At 50.5% G+C, this 19,782-nt stretch overlaps 3 protein-coding genes across 3 annotated transcripts; all 3 read right to left on the bottom strand.

Moving 5' to 3' along the window:
• Nucleotides 1–789: 789 nt before the first annotated feature.
• On the bottom strand, nucleotides 790–1,332 carry LOC123049917 (pathogenesis-related protein PRMS-like). Its single transcript, XM_044472769.1, has one exon. It carries the CDS (start codon nucleotides 1,330–1,332, stop codon nucleotides 790–792), a length of 543 nt encoding a protein of 180 aa, XP_044328704.1.
• Nucleotides 1,333–8,434: 7,102 nt separating this feature from the next.
• Nucleotides 8,435–9,154, bottom strand: LOC123049916 (pathogenesis-related protein PRMS-like). The gene has a single exon (XM_044472768.1). It carries the CDS (start codon nucleotides 8,981–8,983, stop codon nucleotides 8,435–8,437), a length of 549 nt encoding a protein of 182 aa, XP_044328703.1. The 5' UTR covers nucleotides 8,984–9,154.
• Nucleotides 9,155–13,153: 3,999 nt separating this feature from the next.
• On the bottom strand, nucleotides 13,154–15,103 carry LOC123049915 (glucan endo-1,3-beta-glucosidase-like). Its single transcript, XM_044472767.1, has 3 exons — nucleotides 13,897–15,103; nucleotides 13,497–13,815; nucleotides 13,154–13,371 (listed from the first exon to the last, which is right to left on the bottom strand). Exons 1-3 carry the CDS (start codon nucleotides 14,932–14,934, stop codon nucleotides 13,346–13,348), a joined length of 1,383 nt encoding a protein of 460 aa, XP_044328702.1. The 5' UTR covers nucleotides 14,935–15,103; the 3' UTR covers nucleotides 13,154–13,345.
• Nucleotides 15,104–19,782: the final 4,679 nt, after the last annotated feature.

The raw sequence follows: 19,782 nt of genomic DNA, 5'->3' as shown, positions 1-19,782 counted from the left end.
TTTGCTTGTTTATGTTTCCTCTCATGATTTCCATGAGAAAGAGAAGGGTTATGGTTCTGATGTCCATGGTAGAACGGGATCATTTCATTTCGATCATCATCCTGCGTCTTTATTGCGAGTGTTAACTCTACTACACTGCATTGGACATAATCTTTTTCTAAAGGACGCATTGGACATAATCTTAATCCTGTTATATCTGGTTTTCCCTCGTCTTAACGATTCTCTCGAGGTTGTTAGTTTCTATCCTTTTGTCTGGCTCCCTATGCAACGTTGGAGGCTTGTTTCCTCTAATTTCACTTTTTGGTACTTCTTGATGCCATGGCTATTCGAATACATTTTTCTTCTTTCTGTAATCCGACAGTGAAAATGATCTTCTATGCAAATCGTTTGGTTTTTTTTTTGGAACAAACAGAAATCAGGATATCGTGGATGGAGAGTAGGGTCGAGCATATCAGATTGCCGGGAGAAAGGCGTTTAGAGTTTCTGGTGGGAAACTAAATCGTACGTGAGGAAAGTCGAAAACTACACACCTCTGCTATTTGGTTCAGGCCATATCACCATCAGAATCAGCTACGAATAACATTGCAGTACCGGAATTAGAGATAAATAAAGTGGTTTACGGGCGAACTGAACAAAACAAAAGCAACAGACAGCTTCAGTCACAGTGTACGTAGTCCGAATTCCCCATTACTTGACCAAAAAAACGCCGGACCAAACCAAATGCCTTATTTCGCATCATATATTATTTGAACAAGAACACATCTTTCCTGATTTAGCTTCCGTATATACTCAGTATGGCCGGTCGTTGTAGTCGCAGTCAGGGAAGTAGCTGCAGACAGCCACGGTGTCCGGGCTGCTCCGGCAGGTGCGGCGGGCGCAGCCCAGCTCTTGCGCGCTGCTGCACACCACCAGCTTGTAGGCCCCGCACTCGTGGCCGGGCGCGCATGCGTTAGAGCGGTAGTCGTACCACCGCCGCCCGTTCACCCACGAGGCGGTGACGGCGGCGCCATCTTGGTAACCGCTGCCGTTGTAGGTGTTCTGCAGGTAGATCAGCTCGATGTCTAGTGGCTCCAGCTTGCAGCCGATGCTGAGCCGGTCCGCGTACCGCTGGGCGTCCTGCTCCAGCGTCGAGTTCCACGTCAGGGGTGCCACGCCGACATCGCGGCGCGCGTCGTTGTGCGCCTGCAGGAACTGCGTCGCCGTGGGCACGCTAGGGGCCGCTACGGCGACGCCATTGTTGCTAGTGCTGGGGATGCTGGCTGATGCCGGCGATGGTGAGACCAGTGCAAGCAGCAGGACGGCGGCGGCGCAGACGAAAGTAGACATGCTCATCTGTTGCATATGTGACTGTGAGCTCAGTTGATTTGGTGAAGTTTTAGAGGAATTGACGTGCTTATATAGGACAACACGAGGGGTTAACTTGCAGATAGGCGTTTGGATGCTGCGTGTGCGTCAGTTTGGACTTCGGAGAATTTACATCACAAGCGTTCATCTCCGAGTAAATTAATGGCATTCACTGCTACCGAGAATTAGCAGGTTAGCCGTTTTGCATGTACATACGACTTCTTTCTCCCTGATACTTGCACAACAGACTTCCTTTCGTACACAAAAAGAATGTGAGGACAAATGAAATAAATCTGTTCGCCTGTTGAACATTTCTTAAACATTCCGTTTCCCGTAAGAGGCTTTCGCCGAGTAGGCCATTTTGGAGACTGAGCTCCATGAAACTTTTCACTTTCAAAAACATCTGAAAAATACACATGTATACAGGGATGTAATGTCTACGTGTACTACCACTACTTGAGTGTCGCTCCTCGGTCGCTCCCGCGGGCGGCCAGGAGCGAACCCTAGCCGCCGCCGCCACTAGCCACCCCCGCCGCCCCCTCCCCTCGCCGCCGCCGGCAAGAGTCGCCGGGCGAAGCCCGCGCGGCTCGGCGGCGGCGGGGTTCCTTTTTCCTCCTCCCGCTCGAGATGGTGTGGCGCGGGTCGGCCGCTCCAGAGGGAGCTCGGGCGCGTTGGCGCTCGGGGCGGCGCGGCGAGGCAGCGCGGGGTGGCGGCGAGCGGTGCGCAGGCGGGCGCGGCCAGGTGGTGCTGGCGCGGCGAGGGGCGTGGTGGCGCGTGCTTCGGGTGTGGCCTTGATGCCCCTCGACGGGATCTGGCGGGGACGGCATGACGATTGGCGGCGCTCCGGCGGCTCCTGGCGCGTGGATCCGGCGAGTGGGGATGCGGACGGCGGCTCCTGGCTGCTGGACGAGGCTCCTCTCGGCGGTGCTGCGGCTGCAGTGGGTTGCTCCGGCTTCGGCCCAGCAGCCCTGCTCGGCGGGTTGGGGCGGGGTGGCGGCCCCCCCTCCCGGCTTGGTGCTAAGGAGCTGGCCAGTTTGCTAGCCCGGCGTGGTGGCGGCTGCCGGGGCGGCGGCCCCGGATTTGGTGGAAGCGGCTTCGGCTGGGGGGTGGTGCGTGCATCTGGGCGTGGTGGGTCTCGGGATCCCACGGCCAGTTCGAGGTCGGCCTCGGCAGGATGGGGTTCGTTGGCTGCGTTGATGCGGGCAGGTGGTGGTTGAGCATCTCCGGGAGAAATCCTATGTCCGGCCTCTGCCGGATCTGGCGACGGCGACGCCCGTGGGCGTCGTGCTCTTTCTTGGAAGCGTTCCTGTTGTGTGGTGCTCCTCCCCCCTTCCCGCGGCCTTGGCTCCGGAGGGAAACCTCAGATCTTCGAGATCGGGCGATGAAGACGCCTTCACGTCTTCTTCCTCCTTGGGGGCATCGCCTCGGAGCCGGCCACAACCTGGAGACCAGTGGATGGCGGCATCTTCGCCGCGTGGGTTGCGGCATCTTTGCCAAGTGGTTTGCGGCATCTTCGCCGTGTAGTTTGCTGAGGCGGCCATTTCGGGGCGCTGATTTCTGTTTGGCAACGATGATGGCGTCGAGAGGAGCTTTGGTCGCAGCTCGGGCTTCGGTAGTCGGATCTTCCCGGCGTGTCCGAGGTGCCCGTTCGGCTACGGCGAGCACGGTCGGCGCAAGTCCTGCATATTCCCTTGTGATGATCGTCGTCGGAGTCGGAGCTGTCAGTTGTTCGCGCGTGTGGCCTTCTGTTGGCATGTGCCGTCATGGTTTTGGTGCAGCTATTGTAGCTCTGTGATCCCATGTCGGTGGCCAGGTTGGCCGGTGGTACCCATGTTATATGGGTTGGATTGTATCGGTTTTAGCTCGGTTTTCCGTCAATTAACCGGGCAATTCTCACTCCTTCTTAATCAATGAAAATGGCAAGTCTTTTGCCTCGTTTCAAAAAAATAATGTCTACATGTGCAAAATTACATTATTAAATACATTGAATTGCAAGCTGCAAAAAAATAAAAAAATCATGGACTTTGAGGATAAAGAGTACACATATGCTAAAAGAGCCACAGATTTGTCTTTTTTTTTTTGTAGATCTCGTTTCAATCTATTTCTATCTGAAATTTTACACCTGTACATTTTGTCTCTAGGTATATGTGTATTTTTTCAGATTTTTTTGTAACTAAAAAGTTTGAATTTTAAAGTTTCCAAATTAAGGCCTTCATGAAGCTCGGCTTTCATTTGGCATTTTCGGCTTTCGCCCCGCTTTATAAAGTCAACAACGCGTCCATACAATAAGTTCAAGTGTCATAAAATAAACTAATCTGTTGGGGCAGCAACACAAACACGCCTAAAAAAGCATGAAAGAGAGAGGAAAAAGGACCACTAAGTGGCCGAAGTCTCAGAGGGCTTGCTGCGAGGCAAGTTGGCGAGCGAGAGCAGTCATCGCATCCATCATAAGACCCAAGCGATCGCGATCTCCCTGTCTAGATAGTAGGTGCTAGTGCTACAAAATTGCTAATAATTTGAAGATAGACGCAGAGGCCCGACTAAGAAAGACCCGCTCAATCACCATATTATATATTATTGCAAGTCGTCCACAAACTATAAGCTAACGTCGCTAACACAAGTTAGAAGATGTCACAGCCCTAGAATTATTTTAGTGCCAATATTCATTTTAGTGTGAAGCATCCATGCATCATGTTTATTTCAAATAAATTTGAATTTGGGAAAAATTGAAGCCTCAAAATTTACATAAAAAGGGCAAAAGAACCCTGAAAATCTCATTAAATGTTTCCAAAAATGCCTTCTTTAATATTTGGCAATGTTTTGAAATTCTTTATGCCCATTAAAAAATTTGAACATTTTTAAACAATATTTTGGGCACTGAATTTAGATCATATTGTACTTGGATTTGAAGTTATACTCATATATTGTAGAATATAAATTCAAAAGGCTCTGAAATAAATTATGTACATTTTGCTAGGTCTATTATTGGAGATAAAACTATAATTTTGAGGGATTGACCATTTGAGGGATATGCTAGCTAAGGTGTTAGGGCATATTTCTCCGTAAGTGGTTTTAGTGATCGATGGCAATGCTTTTGCGGACTAATCGTGTGCATTGAGCATTTCAGATAATCCTTCGTATGGCACGAGACGATTTCTACTCCTCGGTGTTTAAAAGAGAAGACGGTGTTTTTCCTTCGTTTCATTTTCGATGGACTTGAGTCGTAGGATATATCGTACTATTAAGAGGGGGTCCGTATCGAAAATGTTTGGGCGGAATCAACACGTACACAACTCCCTTGCACCCCTAGCTCTTTCCCGCGTCTTTGGAGTGTCCTTCATTTGTGTTGGAGTGGCTCAGGTTGTAGCCAGCGGCAGTACCGCGGTCGGCAGCGGTAGTACCGCCTGTGTAGGCAGGCGGTAGTACCGCTCTAGTACCGCTGTACTACCGCCTCGATTCGGGCCTCGGGTTTCTCGTGTCGGGTCCAGCGGTAGTCCGTCTGGCTTACTACCGCTGACCCCATCTAGGCCCAATCGAGCAGCGGCAGTAGCAGTGGCAGTAGGAGCGGTAGTAGGAGCGGTAGTACCGCTTATAAGCGGTAGTAGGAGCGGTAGTACCGCGCCTACCACCGCTGCTAGTACCGCTCGTGGCTTTCTCTTGTTTGTACCGCGCCTACCACCCCCTTGTCCTCTCGTAAGCTGCGGAGCGCTGTCCCAGTGGTAGTACCGCTGGGTCAAGCGGCAGTACCGCTCCTCTGAGCGGTAGTACCGCGCGCTGCGGGCTGAGCACGGGGATAATGGTTGGATCTTGTCCCCCACTATAAAAGGGGGTCTTCTTCTCCAAGAAGACTCACCTCTTCCTCCCAAAAACTCCATTGTTGCTCCAAAGCTCATTTCGCCCGATCTCTCTCCCTAGCCAATCAAACTTGTTGATTTTCTAGGGATTGGTTGAGAAGGCCCCGATCTACACTTCCACCATGAGAAATTTGATTCCCCCCACTAATCCCTTGCGGATCTTGTTACTCTTGGGTGTTTAAGCACCCTAGACGGTTGAGGTCACCTCGGAGCCACATTCCATTGTGGTGAAGCTTCGTGGTGTTGTTGGAAGCATTCAATCAAGTTGTGGAGATTGTCCCAACCTTGTTTGTAAAGGTTCGGTAGCCACCTTCAAGGGCACCACTAGTGGAATCACGGGATCTCGCATTGTGTGAGGGCGTGAGGAAAATACGATGGCCCTAGTGGCTTCTTGGGGAGTATTGTGCCTCCACACCGCTCCAACGGAGACGTACTTCTCCTCAAAGGGAAGGAACTTCGGTAACACATCCTCGTCTGTACCGGCTCCACTTGTGGTTACTTATTACCTTTACTTTGTGCAAGCTTTACTTCTGTTGCATATCTTGCTTGCTCTTGTTGTTGTTATCATTAGCATCATATAGGTTGCTCACATAGTTGCACATCTTGACAACCTACTTTGTTGCTAAATCTAATTTGTTAAGAAAAGCTAAATTTTGGTTGTTGCCTATTCACCCCCCCCCCCCTCTAGTCAACAATATCGATCCTATCATAAGGGTTAATCCCCCAAACCAGAAAGTATATGCATTTTTGGATTCGGAAAAAAGATAAGATCAAGGTGTTGTGCTCCTACGACAATGGTGGAATGAGAGGAATAGAATCAAGGAGGAAGGTAAACATGGAGATAATGATGCTATGTGTCTTATTGCTGAAAATCAAACTGGTTAGTAGTTCAGGTTGCACAAAGCAAATGTAGCCCTCCCAATGAGAATAAACTGAAAACCAATATCGATGGCACTTTTAACACTGAATCAACACTGTAGGGTGGGTGGGTTGCTATTATCAGGAATCGCAAAAAGTGAGGTAGAAGCTTGCGGTGCATGAAAAGTACCACGCTGAGATCATGGTTGTCTTGCGGGGTGCCCATCTAGAAGCAACAAGAGGCTTAAAATATGTGTTCTTTGAAAGTCAGGATATGTTGTTGTTGCAAGGGATTAACAGCGACGAGTTTGACTGATCACCTGCTTGCTGGCACTAGCAGAATCAAAGGATGCTTGAAGCAAAACTCTAAAGTTGCTTTATTTTGGCTAGGAAGAACTGTAATAAAGTGTCTCATAGTATAGCCAATTAGGGGAGCACTTTGAACTTGTACGCGCCCTTGCAGACTGATCATGTAACTTCTGTCGTACTGGACTTACTGTTGAACCTAAGTCAGTACGATTACTTCATTGAGCGAGTGATGCTGAACAATACATGAATGCCCATGTGCCCATTATGGAAGTACTAAACTTCAAGAAAGCATCCATTCGATGGTTGTTGCAACACACGATGTTCTTATTTAAGCGTGGGATGAGAGATGGAACAATACTTCACAAGCAAACCATATTGGCCACCTGAGCCAACAAAGGAGTAGAGCCCAATCATTCTTAGGTTCATACATGCACGAAATTTTATGCTCAATTGGAATTGCTTTGTGAGTTTCATTGATAGCCACGTACATGCTAGGACTGGGAACCATCAGGACATGCAATTGCAAGGCTCTCGTTTCCTGCACGGAGTAACAATATCACCATTGTCAACTGGACATGCACTCGTTCAGGAATACCAAAAGCACTCGAGAAGGTAGCAGAAGGCCAACACATGCATAAGGGCAGGCAGAAGGGCCTTGGTGCTTCACACTTGTAGGTGTTGACTGATGGAGGTGAGGTGGACAACAATGAAGAACATTCTGAGGAAACTGGTGCTGCTGCTGAGAACCAAAACGAGGGTCGGGGGTGAAGAAGTATAGTGAAAGCACTAGGGAAGGTAGCAGAAGGCCAAAGTATGTCGGCACACGGTGAGTCTTGGAGATGCACAACCCTTTGAGGGGTTGGCGGATGGAGGTGAGATAGACAGCAATGATGGCCATGAGCTGAAATTGGCGAGCTTAGGAAACTTCAATGTATTTGCGGAAGAAATTCTGCAGAATCGAACACTGCTGATGGATATCAGCCGCAAAGCTGGGGGTTTGATCTACTGCCTGAAGAATACTGAAGGGACCCAAGAAGAGAAGGAGGGCAGTCATGGTGCAGTGATCCAGATGAAGGCAATCCTTGATTGAGTTTTCTTAGGGACAAATGTAGCAGATTTTTTAGTCCAATTTTCAGTAACTAACTGAAATTGACATGTAGTAATCTTTGTACTGCTCGAATTCTCTACTCATATTTCCTGCATTTTATGAACATGTGAACTACACCTGCAGTAATCAGCAAGTGATGTTTATGTCTCATGCAGCCTTGTGGAGTGTTGTTCACCTTCACCTCTGCTGATCATTGTCTTTTGTTATTGGTGCATGAACTGACACTTTTTGTTTGTTTATGTTTCCTCTCATGATTTCCGTGAGAAACAGAAGGGTTATGGTTCAGATGTCCATGGTAGAACGGGGTCATTTCATTTCGATCATCATCATGCGTCTTTATTGCGAGTGTTAACTCTACTACACTGCATTGGACATAATCTTTTTTTAAAGGACGCATTGGACATAATCTTAATCCTGTTATATTTGGTTTTCCCTCGTCTTAATGATTCTCTCGAGGTTGTTAGTTTCTATCCTTTTGTCTGGCTCCCTATGCAACGTTGGAGATTTGTTTCCTCTAATTTCACTTTTTGGTACTTCTTGATGCCATGGCTATTCAAATACAATTTTCTTCTTTCTATAATCGGATCAGTGAAAATGATATTCTATGCAAACCGTTTGGTTTTTTTGGGGAGCAAACAGAAATCAGGATATCGTGGATGGAGAGTAGGGTCGAGCAGATCAGATTGCGGGGAGAAAGGCGTTCAGAGTTTGTCGTGGGAAACTAATCGTACGTGAGGAAAGTCGAAAACTAGTCACACACACCTCCGATGCAATACCGGGATTACAGATAAATAAAGTGGTTTACGGGCGAACTGAACCAAACAAAGTAACAGACAGCTTAAGTCACAGCGTACGTAGTCCGAATTTCCCATTACTTGACCAAAAATCGCCGGACCAAACACCTTATTTCGCATCATATATTATTTGAACACATCTTTTCTGATTTAGCTTCCGTATATACTCAGTATGGCCGGTCGTTGTAGTCGCAGTCAGGGAAGTAGCTGCAAACAGCCACGGTGTCCGGGCTGCTCCGGCAGGTGCGGCGGGCGCAGCCGAGCTCTTGCGCGCTGCTGCACACCACCAGCTTGTAGGCCCCGCATTCGTGGCCGGGCGCGCATGCGTTAGCGCGGTAGTCGTACCACCGCCGCCCGTTCACCCACGAGGCGGTGACGGCGGCGCCATCTTGGTAACCGCTGCCGTTGTAGGTGTTCTGCAGGTAGATCAGCTCGATGTCTAGTGGCTCCAGCTTGCAGCCGATGCTGAGCCGGTCCGCGTACCGCTGGGCGTCCTGCTCCAGCGTCGAGTTCCACGTCAGGGGTGCCACGCCGACATCGCGGCGCGCGTCGTTGTGCGACTGCAGGAACTGGGTCGCCGTGGGCACGCTAGGGGTCACGACGGCGACGCCATTGTTGCTAGTGCTGGGGATGTTGGCTGATGCCGGCGACGGCGAGGCCAGTGCAAGTAACAAGATGGCGAGGCAGACGGAAGGAGACATGCTCATCTGTTGCATATGTGACTGTGAGCTCAGTTGATTTGGTGAAGTTGTAGAGGAATTGACGTGCTTATATAGGACAACACGAGGGGTTAACTTGCAGATAGGCGTTTTGGATCTAAGTGTGCTGTGTATGCGTCAGTTTGGACTTGGGAGAATTAAGATAAAGCGTTCATCTCCGAGTAATTAATGGCATTCACACCGAGAATTAATAGGTTAGCCGTTTTGCATGTACATACGACTTCCTTTATAGTATTGCACAACTGACCTTCTTCCTTTCGTAACCAAAAAAAAAGTGAGGACAAATGAATACATTTGTATTTTTAACTAAATGAATAAATTTATTGGCCTGTTGAACATTTCATAAATATTCGGTTTCGGAGTGGTAACTAAGGGCATCACTAGCAGACCCTCTAAACTTTAATCCACACGTCCTATATATTTTTTAAAAAGCTATATTTTAAGGGACAAATGTTGGGGAACGTAGTAATTTCAAAAAATTTCCTACGCACACGCAAGATCATGGTGATGCATAGCAAGGAGAGGGGAGAGTGTTGTCCACGTACCCTCGTAGACCAAAAGCGGAAGCGTTAGCACAACGCGGTTGATGTAGTCGTACGTCTTCACGATCCGACCGATCAAGTACCGAACGCACGGCACCTCCGAGTTCAGCACACGTTCAACTCGATGACGTCTCTCGAACTCCGATCCAGCCGAGCTTTGAGGGAGAGTTCCGTCAGCACGACGGCGTGGTGACGATGATGATGTTCTACCGACGCAGGGCTTCGCCTAGGCACCGCTACGATATTATCGAGGTGGATTATGGTGGAGGGGGGCACCGCACACGGCTAAGAGATCAATAGATCAATTGTTGTGTCTATGGAGTGCCCCTGCCCCCGTATATAAAGGAGCAAGGGGGAGGCGGCCGGCCTAGGAGGAGGGCGCGCCAAGGGGGGAGTCCTACTCCCACCGGGAGTAGGACTCCTCCTTTCCTTGTTGGAGTAGGAGAAGGGAAGGGAGAAGGAGAAGGAAGGAAGGGGGCGCCCCCCTCCCTAGTCCAATTCGGACTAGTCCATGGGGAGGGGTGCGGCCACCCTTTGGGGCCTTTCTCTCCTTTCCCGTATGGCCCATTAAGGCCCAATACGAATTCCCGTAACTCTCCGGTACTCCAAAAATACCCGAATCACTCGGAACCTTTCCGATGTCCGAATATAGTCGTCCAATATATCGATCTTTACGTCTCGACCATTTCGAGACTCCTCGTCATGTCCCTGATCTCATCCGGGACTCCGAACTTCTTCGGTACATCAAAACACATAAACTCATAATATAACCGTCATCTAACTTTAAGCGTGCGGACCCTACGGGTTCGAGAACTATGTAGACATGACCGAGACATGTCTCTGGTCAATAACCAATAGCGAAACCTGGATGCTCATATTGGCTCCCACATATTCTACGAAGATCTTTATCGGTCAAACCGCATAACAACATACGTTGTTCCCTTTGTCATCGGTATGTTACTTGCCGGAGATTCGATCGTCGGTATCTCAATACCTAGTTCAATCTCGTACCGGCAAGTCTCTTTACTCGTTCTGTAATACATCATCCCACAACCAACTCATTAGTTGCAATGCTTGCAAGCTTATAGTGATGTGCATTACCGAGTGGGCCCAGAGATACCTCTCCGACAATCGGAGTGACAAATCCTAATCTCGAAATACGCCAACCCAACAAGTACCTTCGGAGACACCTGTAGAGCATCTTTATAATCACCCAGTTACGTTGTGACGTTTGGTAGCACACAAAGTGTTCCTCCGGTAAACGGGAGTTGCATAATCTCATAGTCATAGGAACATGTATAAGTCATGAAGAAAGCAATTGCAGAATACTAAACGATCGTGTGCTAAGCTAACGGAATGGGTCAAGTCAATCACATCATTCTCCTAATGATATGATCCCGTTAATCAAATGACAATTCATGTCTATGGCTAGAAAACATAACCATCTTTGATCAACAAGCTAGTCAAGTAGAGGCATACTAGTGACACTCTGTTTGTCTATGTATTCACACATGTATCATGTTTCCGATTAATGCAATTCTAGCATGAATAATAAACATTTATCATGATATAAGGAAATAAATAATAACTTTATTATTGCCTCTAGGGCATATTTCCTTCAACAAATGCATTTTTGCCCTTAGTCTGCTCTGCTCAGTTTTGCCCTTCGATTTTTCTCTCGAGTCGTCCGAGTGCCCTTTGACCTTTTGACCAATACTTTCAAAATTCATAAAAAATCCATATGAACCCATAAAAATGAAAATAAGATATCAAAATGTTCAGAAAGACATTACTTTTATGTGCATGCCCTTTGCATCAAGGAAAAAAGTAATGTTTAAACTACCCAAGGTTATTAATGTCATTAACATTATTAAAAATAAAAAGGTAAAAAATACTTTTTAATGAATAAAAATTAATTGCAAGTGTAGGTGATGTTTTCTGAACATCCTGATTTCTTATTTGCCTTTTTCTGAGTTCATATCTACTTGTTATGAATTTCAAACATCACCTTATTTGCCTGTAATTTTTATTCATGAAAAACATATTTTTATACCTTTTATTTTTAATAATGTTAATAGCATTAATAACATCGTGTTGCTTAAACAAATTTTTTTTTTGAGAAATGCAAATGACATGCACATAAGGGTAATGTTTTCTGAATATTTTGATATCTTATTTGCATTTTTATGAGCTCATATGAATTTGTTATGAATTGTCAAAGTATTGGTCAAACGGTCAAAGGGCACTTAGACGACCTAAGAAACAAATCTAAGGGAAAATCTGAGTAGACGCGAAAAGTAAGGGCAAAACCCACGGGCTGGCACAACTAAGGGCAAAAGTGTAAATGTCCTGTATTTTAAAGAATTAATCTTTTCTTCATCTAGAAGATTGCCAAACACTTAATCCTAAAAAAAACACATGTTTGCATACAAACTTCATTTGGACATATATTGTCATAACATATTTTTATTCGATACTTGATCTAGGATACAAATCAAAAATAATGTTGCGCATTAAGAATCACTGCTGCCGATCAAGAGTGGAAATTACTAAGAACGCAATAGTTTCTCTAGCTAATTGCTTACACTAAGAACATCACCAATGCAATGGCTCGCCCAAGAAGAACTGTTGCTACTGATCCAAGGAGTATCAACCAAATCATTATAGAAGCTAGGAGTGCACGGTGAATCTTTTTATATTTCCTTCTCTAGGCTTGCATCTCATTGATTTGGATTTGCTTCTCGTTGAGTTTGGACTTGCCTCTTGCATGATTCTATCAGCGCATCATCTAGCTTCTCTCGATACTAGTAGTCTAGCATCTAGTTTAGATATCCATATACATGTGTTGCAAGAGAATCATTTCTCTTTCTTTGCGTGTGTAATGTTTTGAGCAATGGGAATCATATACAAAATTGCAAGCATAGAGGGCGTTTGTGTTATGCCTTGCCAGATTTCGGACGGCATTGCCACCGGCGGTGTACGATTTGTGGGCGGATTCGACGAAGAAGCTGCTACAACACGATAATTCGCCGAAATGCACAAGCCATGATAGAGAGTTCATGGCCGAGCATACAGGAATGCTGGGCAGCTCAATAACGAAGGCGGTGAAGAAGGCCCATTCCAATGTCGTAGACCGTCATGGTCTCACACACAAGGCTACTACTGCTTCCCAAGCTCATGCGACTTAATTTATGACCACATCAAGGCTCACCATCGGCGGACTGAAGCTTTGTGAAGATGACAGCGGCGAATCAGGTTGATTCTGGTGCCAGCGGTGAAAGAGAAGGGGATGGTGAGGCTGTGGGACTGATTCTGACGTTGATGGCTCTGTGGCGGCGCGGCTGGAGGTCGTGAGGGGCAGTTTGGTCTCCCAACTTTTGGTGAGAGTTGCCCTTCTCAGAGCAAAACACAAGCCACATGATGCCTTTTTGGAATAAAAAAACTGTAATTTTGAGGGACAAAGTGTTTGAGGGATATGCTAGCTAAGTGTTAATCCCCCAAATCAGAAATTTTCTCCCTAAATATGACTTTTGGGGTATCTCTAGCCCTAAAGACAACTTCTCAAGTATCCGCGGACACGTCCAAGGCTACCCATCCCGTAGTTCAAACAGTCAAAACCCGCAAATTTAACAAACAAGAGGACAAAAATATATAGAAAATAAGTTGGCACACCAAATGCAACCATGCAACAACTTAAGGGTCTAAAAACATTTTGTTTCGCCTTCTAATAAATTTGACAAACAAAGTTGCATAAGAAACATGTTGAGCACCAAACACAATGGCAAAGTCTTCTTGCTTCTTGCCAAGTACACCCTCCTTATGTAAAGTTGCAACTTCCAAAACCTGCCATGGAAAAACAGAGTGTGTCGCCGTGTAATTAGAGACAAGGTCGATCCAGCTGAAACACTTCACTTAGAAGAAGAAGAAGAAATCTTACTTTTTTTTGAGAGAGAAAGAAGAAATCTTACTTGGGTCAACAGTGGTAACGACGCCGGTGCGACCGAAATCGCAGTCGAACGCATGCTGCCCATTGCTCCGAAAATAGAGGTTCATGGCGTACGCCGCGTGGGCCTGCACCGTGTCCGGCTCGTAGCAGCGCCCGCCCGGCCGTATCGGACCACAGTCCATGCCCCCTCCGCACACGAAGTCGATGTTCTCCTGCAGCACCGCCGCGTCCGCCGCTGGCGTCGGCACGCACCACTGCCGCCCGCCCGAGTCCGCCGCTCCCGCGTCTGGCGCCGGCGCCGGCGCCGCCGGTGTTACCTTGGCGCTCACCGGCCCAACGGACTGCACGCCCGCAATGTGGCTAGTTAACATCACTGTGAAAAAGAGCGGAGTGTAGAACCGATGGTGTCACGAATGAATTACCTCCGGAGCGGTGAGGATGCCGGCGTCGTAGATCGGCGTCATGTCGGCGTGGAACAGGCCGAAGTGATGCTCGGACATCGGGCCGGGCTTGAGGTTCTCGTCGAAGAGGGAGAAGATGGAGACCTCGAAGGTGCGGTTCGGCATGAGCGGCGTGCCCACGCCGGACCCGAGGTGGCGGATGGCGTTCCTGTTGTAGTCCCCGGCGTGGTCAACGCCGGCGCCGATCTCCCAGTCCTCCCCAGCCCACGGCCACCCTGTCTCGGCCACGACAACGTCGACGTCGCCGAAGCCGAGCCGCTTCATCGCCGAGTGCACGGCGTCGAGCTGCGCGTCCAGCGCGTTGGTGTACACCAGCCCGGTGCCGGCGTCCGTGACGCCTTCGGCGCCCACCCTGAACAGCGCGAAGTCGAGCTCGGCGTCGCTGGTGAGGCCGTAGAACGGGTACGCGTTCACCATGAACGGCGCGCCCGTCGCGCGCAGGAAGCCGAGGAGCGGCTTGACGACGGCGGCGTCGTACCCCTCGCGGAACCGCGCGGCGGACGGCGGCGTGGACACGGCCAGGACGCCGAGGGAGTGCGCGGCGGAGACCTTGATCCGCCGGTGCAGCGACGTGGCGAGCAGCGCCGCGTGCAGGTTCTGCATGGCCGGCACGAGGCAGAGCAGCAGCGTCCGGTTGGCCTGCGAGATGACGTCGCGGCCCACGAGGATCCGCGACACGTTGGTCCCGGCCGCTGCGTGGGGCGCGACGCTGTCGCGCACCCACTGCCTTGCGAAGGCGACGCTGTCGGCGACGCGCGGCACGAGGGCGTTCGGGACGGTGACGTCCACGGCAAGGCCCATGCCGGCGAAGGCACGCAGCGCGAGCGGGTCGGCGTTCAGGAGCCTCACGCGGTCGAGGACGGTGCCGCGGGCGAGGAACCGCGCGACGTCCGCCGGCGGCGGGAGGCTCGTCGCTCGCCTGCCGTAGGTGACGCCGATGCCGGCCGCGTCCGCCGCGGCGATCGACGACAGCAGGAGGATCAACATCGGCGCGTGCATCGTCGTCGACCACCGGATGCTGCTTCAGTTCAGTAGCTAGCAGTGGAGTGGTGTGTGTCAATGGAATGGAGGAGAGATCGATCCATTTATCAACAAAATATGACGAGCGATGTGCAGTTAGTACTAGAGGTGTGATGCCAGTGCAGTGTGGTAATTTCTGGAGTATGACTTGAGAGGGTTGCTAACCGTAAGAAGATTCTTTTCTTTGGCTCTGAGCTATACGCATGAACATGTTCTTTCCTTGGCCATAGTTTGTTCTACCTTGCGATGCATGCTAGCTTTGTCCCTTTCTTGGCACACACTGCTGATGGACGCTGACAACTCCAATGGAAGATCCCCACACAGCAACCGTGCCTATGACAATGGAGAGAATCACTAGAAAGCAAGGTATTAAGGAAAGACCATTGGCGTGTCAGTTACATGGTCCAATCCCGACTATGTGAAGCCTTCCTTCCCTCGATCTCTGCCGTCGAGCCTGTGAATTCGGATCCCTTCTGCCCGCCGCTCTGACGGACAGTGACCGGAAGGGGAATCGTGGCGCCTCGACATCAGGTATTAGATTTATTAGGGTTTTAGTCCTCGCAGGATCGACGCTAGGACGAATGGCAACACCTTTTCTTTTGGTCGGTCTTCCGAACTCCGATCCTCCTCAAGTTCGTTTGTCGGGACGGATTAAACTGACCCTTCGGTGTAGAGTCAACTCCTCGGGGTGCCGAGTTTAGGGTTTTTCTTGGAGGGAATAGCCTAAATACCATTAGTGAAAACCGAACATGTCAAAATACCACTAGTAAAAACCGAGGTGCCAATATACCACTGTGATCTCTGTTTTTGAAGCCAAAATAGCACTCCCGTTTGTTGTCAAACGTTTTCTGTTAAGTCAAACCGTGTGATGGTTGTCAGCATTTCCTAAATTCCGAAATCACCCCTCTGTTTTATCTAAACCTACCCAGCCCACCGTTTCTTCCATGGCTCCCCCGCCCGGTCCAACTCTCCTACCCCATCCCTCTCTTCTACCAGCCATGGCGGCGCGCCGAACCATGCCGCGTCGGTGCTGCCCATGTGGGGCAACGCGACACGCAGCGCTTGGTGCACACGACGAAGGGCCGGGCCAGCAGGGTGCGGCACGGCGAGGCCATGGACCGGGGCGGCAACATGTTGTGCGTGCGCGGTGCGCCGCGGTAGCCGACACGGCAGCGCCAGCTGGGCGGCGTGCGCGTCGGAGGACGATTTAGGCACGGTGGCGGCAACATGCTAGCGGGGCGTGACGCGTCGAGGCCTGCGGTGCGGTGGCCATGACGTGCGGCGGCCGCCGGGACGCAGTCCTCGCGCGGGGCCAGCACGCGACGCGTTGCCGCGATGACACGGCTGCGGGGTGGCTAGCGGCGCACGGGCACGCGTAGGGCACGGCGACTCGGCCGTGGCCAGCAGGGCCATGGTCAGTGGCGGAGCTTGACAGTAATCTCAGGGGGGCAATGCGAAAATATGAACAACTAGGAGGGAAATAATTGATTTTTTGCAAATCTAAGCCATGCATAGTAATTTTTCTTCATTGTTTTATCTTGGGCGCGGGGGGGGGGGGGGGGGGGGGGGCACGGCCCCCTCAGAGTTGAACTAAGCTTGGCCACTGGCCATGGTACAGCCCGGCAACAAGCACCTCCGACGAATTAGTTACCTCAAGCGGTCGAGATCACAACTGCTACTACTGAACAATTCAATAATCCTGCTAAAATGAGAGGGAACGAGAGTGGTTGTGTGTGAAGAGTCAAGGGCGCAACAGTCTTTTTGTGTGGATGTTACTCTCAGTTAGTGCATTGTAGTATTTTGGCATGAAAAACTGGATTGTAATGGTATTTTGGCAACATTGGTTTACCAAGTGCTATTTTGGAACTTTCGGTTTTAACTAGTGGTATTGTGGCAATTCGCTCTTTTTCTTGTGCATACACAACTACAGATTTGGTGTCAGATTTTTTAGATCGATTCAAGGGTTCAACGGCGATGACTGCGGCTTTTGTGGTGTTGATCCTTAGAGGCACATGCATGAAGACTTCAACACCTCGCTATAATTTTTATAATGTTTGGGTGTCGGTGTACAAAAGTAGGGACTCTCCTTTGTACCCCTCTACTTGTGCACGGGCAGTCGGAGCCGCGCCTGCGGCCACCCTGAGCAGCGCAGGGGGAAGGAACAGAAGCACAAGACAGGCAAAACAACGCCAAGACCAAGAAACACAAAAGAGCAAAGGGGCGAGGTGGACTCCCCCGGCAAGAGCCTTGCCGGGGCAGCTTGCCCAACACCGGCAGAGCGAGCCACCCTTGAGCCCAAGGGTTCCAACGCCGCTAACAACTACATTGGAACCAAGGCTCGGGAGGCACCTCCGTGGTGGTATGCAGATCTTTGTCAAGATCATAAATATACAAGATCAGAGGAGAACCAGAAGACGACGGCCCTTGGCAAGATCCTTGCCAAGGAAATACACGAGACCCCCGGCAAGCGCCTTGCCGGGGACGACCGCGGTGCCACGGCAAGACCCTTGCCGGGCCCCCGGCAAGACCCTTGCCGAGGACACTAGCAAGGCCGCGGCCAGGCCCGCGTCTGCCAAGGCCCCACTGAGGGAGTCCTGGATTAGGGAGTCCTCGGACAGCCGGATTATATACTTTGGCCGGATTGTTGGACTATGAAGATACAAGATTGAAGACTTCGTCCCGTGTCCGGATGGGACTCTCCTTTGCGTGGAAGGCAAGCTTGGCAATTCGGATATGTAGATCTCCTCCCTTGTAACCGACTCTGTGTAACCCTAGCCCCCTCCGATGTCTATATAAACCGGAGGATTTAGTCCGTAGGACAAGAACAATCATAATCATATGCTAGCTTCTAGGGTTTAGCCTCTACGATCTCATGGTAGATCAACTCTTGTAATAGTCATGTCATCAAGATCAATCAAGCAGGAAGTAGGGTATTACCTCCATCGAGAGGGCCCGAACCTGGGTAAACATTGTGTCCCCCGCCTCCTGTAACCATCCTCCTTAGACGCACAGTTCGGGACCCCCTACCCGAGATCCGCCGGTTTTGACACCGACACCCACTGTCGCTCCCATGCAGCTGCTAGCTCAACCAATTGGGCAGGCACCTGCGTGGCAGCATGCGGCCTCTACGCCGACTCAGCAAGCACCTGTGTGGTGGCATGCAGATCTTCATGAAGGCTCCACCACGGCGCCAGCCCAGCAGCCAGCCGACATGGCGCTTCAACGCCTCGTCAGCTCGGATGCACGTCGGAGCCAGGCGAAGCGGCGATAGCTGGGACAAGCTTCCTTGCCGTCCCCGATAAAGCGAGAGGGGCACGTCGGCAGCGCATTAAATGCATTTGTCCGACGGTGCCAGAGGATAAACTCATCCACTGTACACCTTTCCACCTCCTGTGTGCCACTGTGGCAACCCCTTTATCTATAAAAGGAGGCCCGAGGCGTCCAGGAGGGGGATTCGGATCTTTTGGGCAAGTTACACCCCGTAGCTAGTTCATGAACTCAAGAACACTCGAATACACACCAAAGCAGGACTAGGGTATTACGCTTCCTCGCGTCCCGAACCTGGGTAAACGATCTTTGTGCTTCCTGTCAGACCCGCTCCTCGCGCCCGCGAACCGTAGAAGGGATCCCAGTGACCCCATAGGTGTCGATTTCCCCCGACATCTTTGGCGCGCTAGGTAGGGGGCGCAGTTGTGAAAATCTGGTCTGATTGAACCTGGCGGTTCCATCGTGGTCGTCACTCCAAGGAAGAAGACGACCAAATGGGCGGCGCCGTCTGCGGATGCCGAAAATGCTCGTACAGCGACAGAAAAGCTAAGTCATGCGAAACTTTGAGCAAACTCCTTTTTACATATCAAGTTATCATCCTCGGAGATCTGCCCTATGTATGGAAAACCTGCACGCAAAGGGGCCCTTCCACTATTAGCAACGCCCTTGCTCTGTTTCGAGTCCGCTCAACAGTTCAAGCAGCTGCGTCGAGAAACAGCAGGGTGGCCTTCTGCAATGGCAACGCTCTCGTTCTGTCTCGAGTCCGCTCGACGGTTCGTGCGGCCCCGTTGAGAGCAGTAAGGTGGATTGCCTGGCAGCAAGCATACCCGGCAGGCTCTGTCCTCAAGGCGCCCCTGGGTTACGCGCCGGCAAGCCAACCCGATCCACGTAGGGGGTACATACAAAGGGGGATCAAACAGGGAAATAACATGCATCATCTCAAAAGTACTGCAGAGTTATATTACATCAATTGTTGCTGCGGTTCTAACTAAAGATAAAAATTGTCTTGGTCATGAACCTGCAGCGGCGATAAGGAACGGGGTGCCTAATCCCAGCGAGGCTGATGATGGCTCGATACGCTCCTCGAGCGCCGCGAGGTCAGCATCCTCCGACAAGCTCTCCAGCGCGGCGAAGTCGAGGTTGGTGTTCCAGTACACCACCTTGGTGAGGACCTTGGTCATGGCACCCCGGCAAAGCTTCCGGGCCTCATTTGCCAGGGAGGCCGCTCTATTGAGGCGAAGCTGCTCCAGGGCCCCGAGAACACCCTCGAAGAATAGGGTCAGCTTGGCGTTGGGACTCACTTTGGGCTCCGGGGCGTACCTCACATTTGGCATCCCCATGGTAGCCAGCCGCGTGGTGATCCTGCCGGCGACGTTTTCGAGGCGGCTGATCCAGAGGTTCTCGCCCTTCACAAAGTCCCTGTGGTTGGCGGCTTCGTTCTTCTGCAGCTGCTTCTCGGCCTCCAGATCCTTGGCCAGGGTCTCCTCCCGGGCCTCGACCTCCGAGAGCATCCCCTGGAGGCCCCTCCACCTTCAACTTCAGGTCCTTGATGGACTCATT

This window comes from Triticum aestivum, chromosome 2D, assembly GCF_018294505.1.
Source record: "Triticum aestivum cultivar Chinese Spring chromosome 2D, IWGSC CS RefSeq v2.1, whole genome shotgun sequence".
In the NCBI taxonomy this organism is placed as follows: Eukaryota; Viridiplantae; Streptophyta; class Magnoliopsida; order Poales; family Poaceae; genus Triticum; species Triticum aestivum.
Note: the sequence above shows the minus strand (reverse complement) of the source record. Positions and strands in the feature narration are given on the sequence as shown.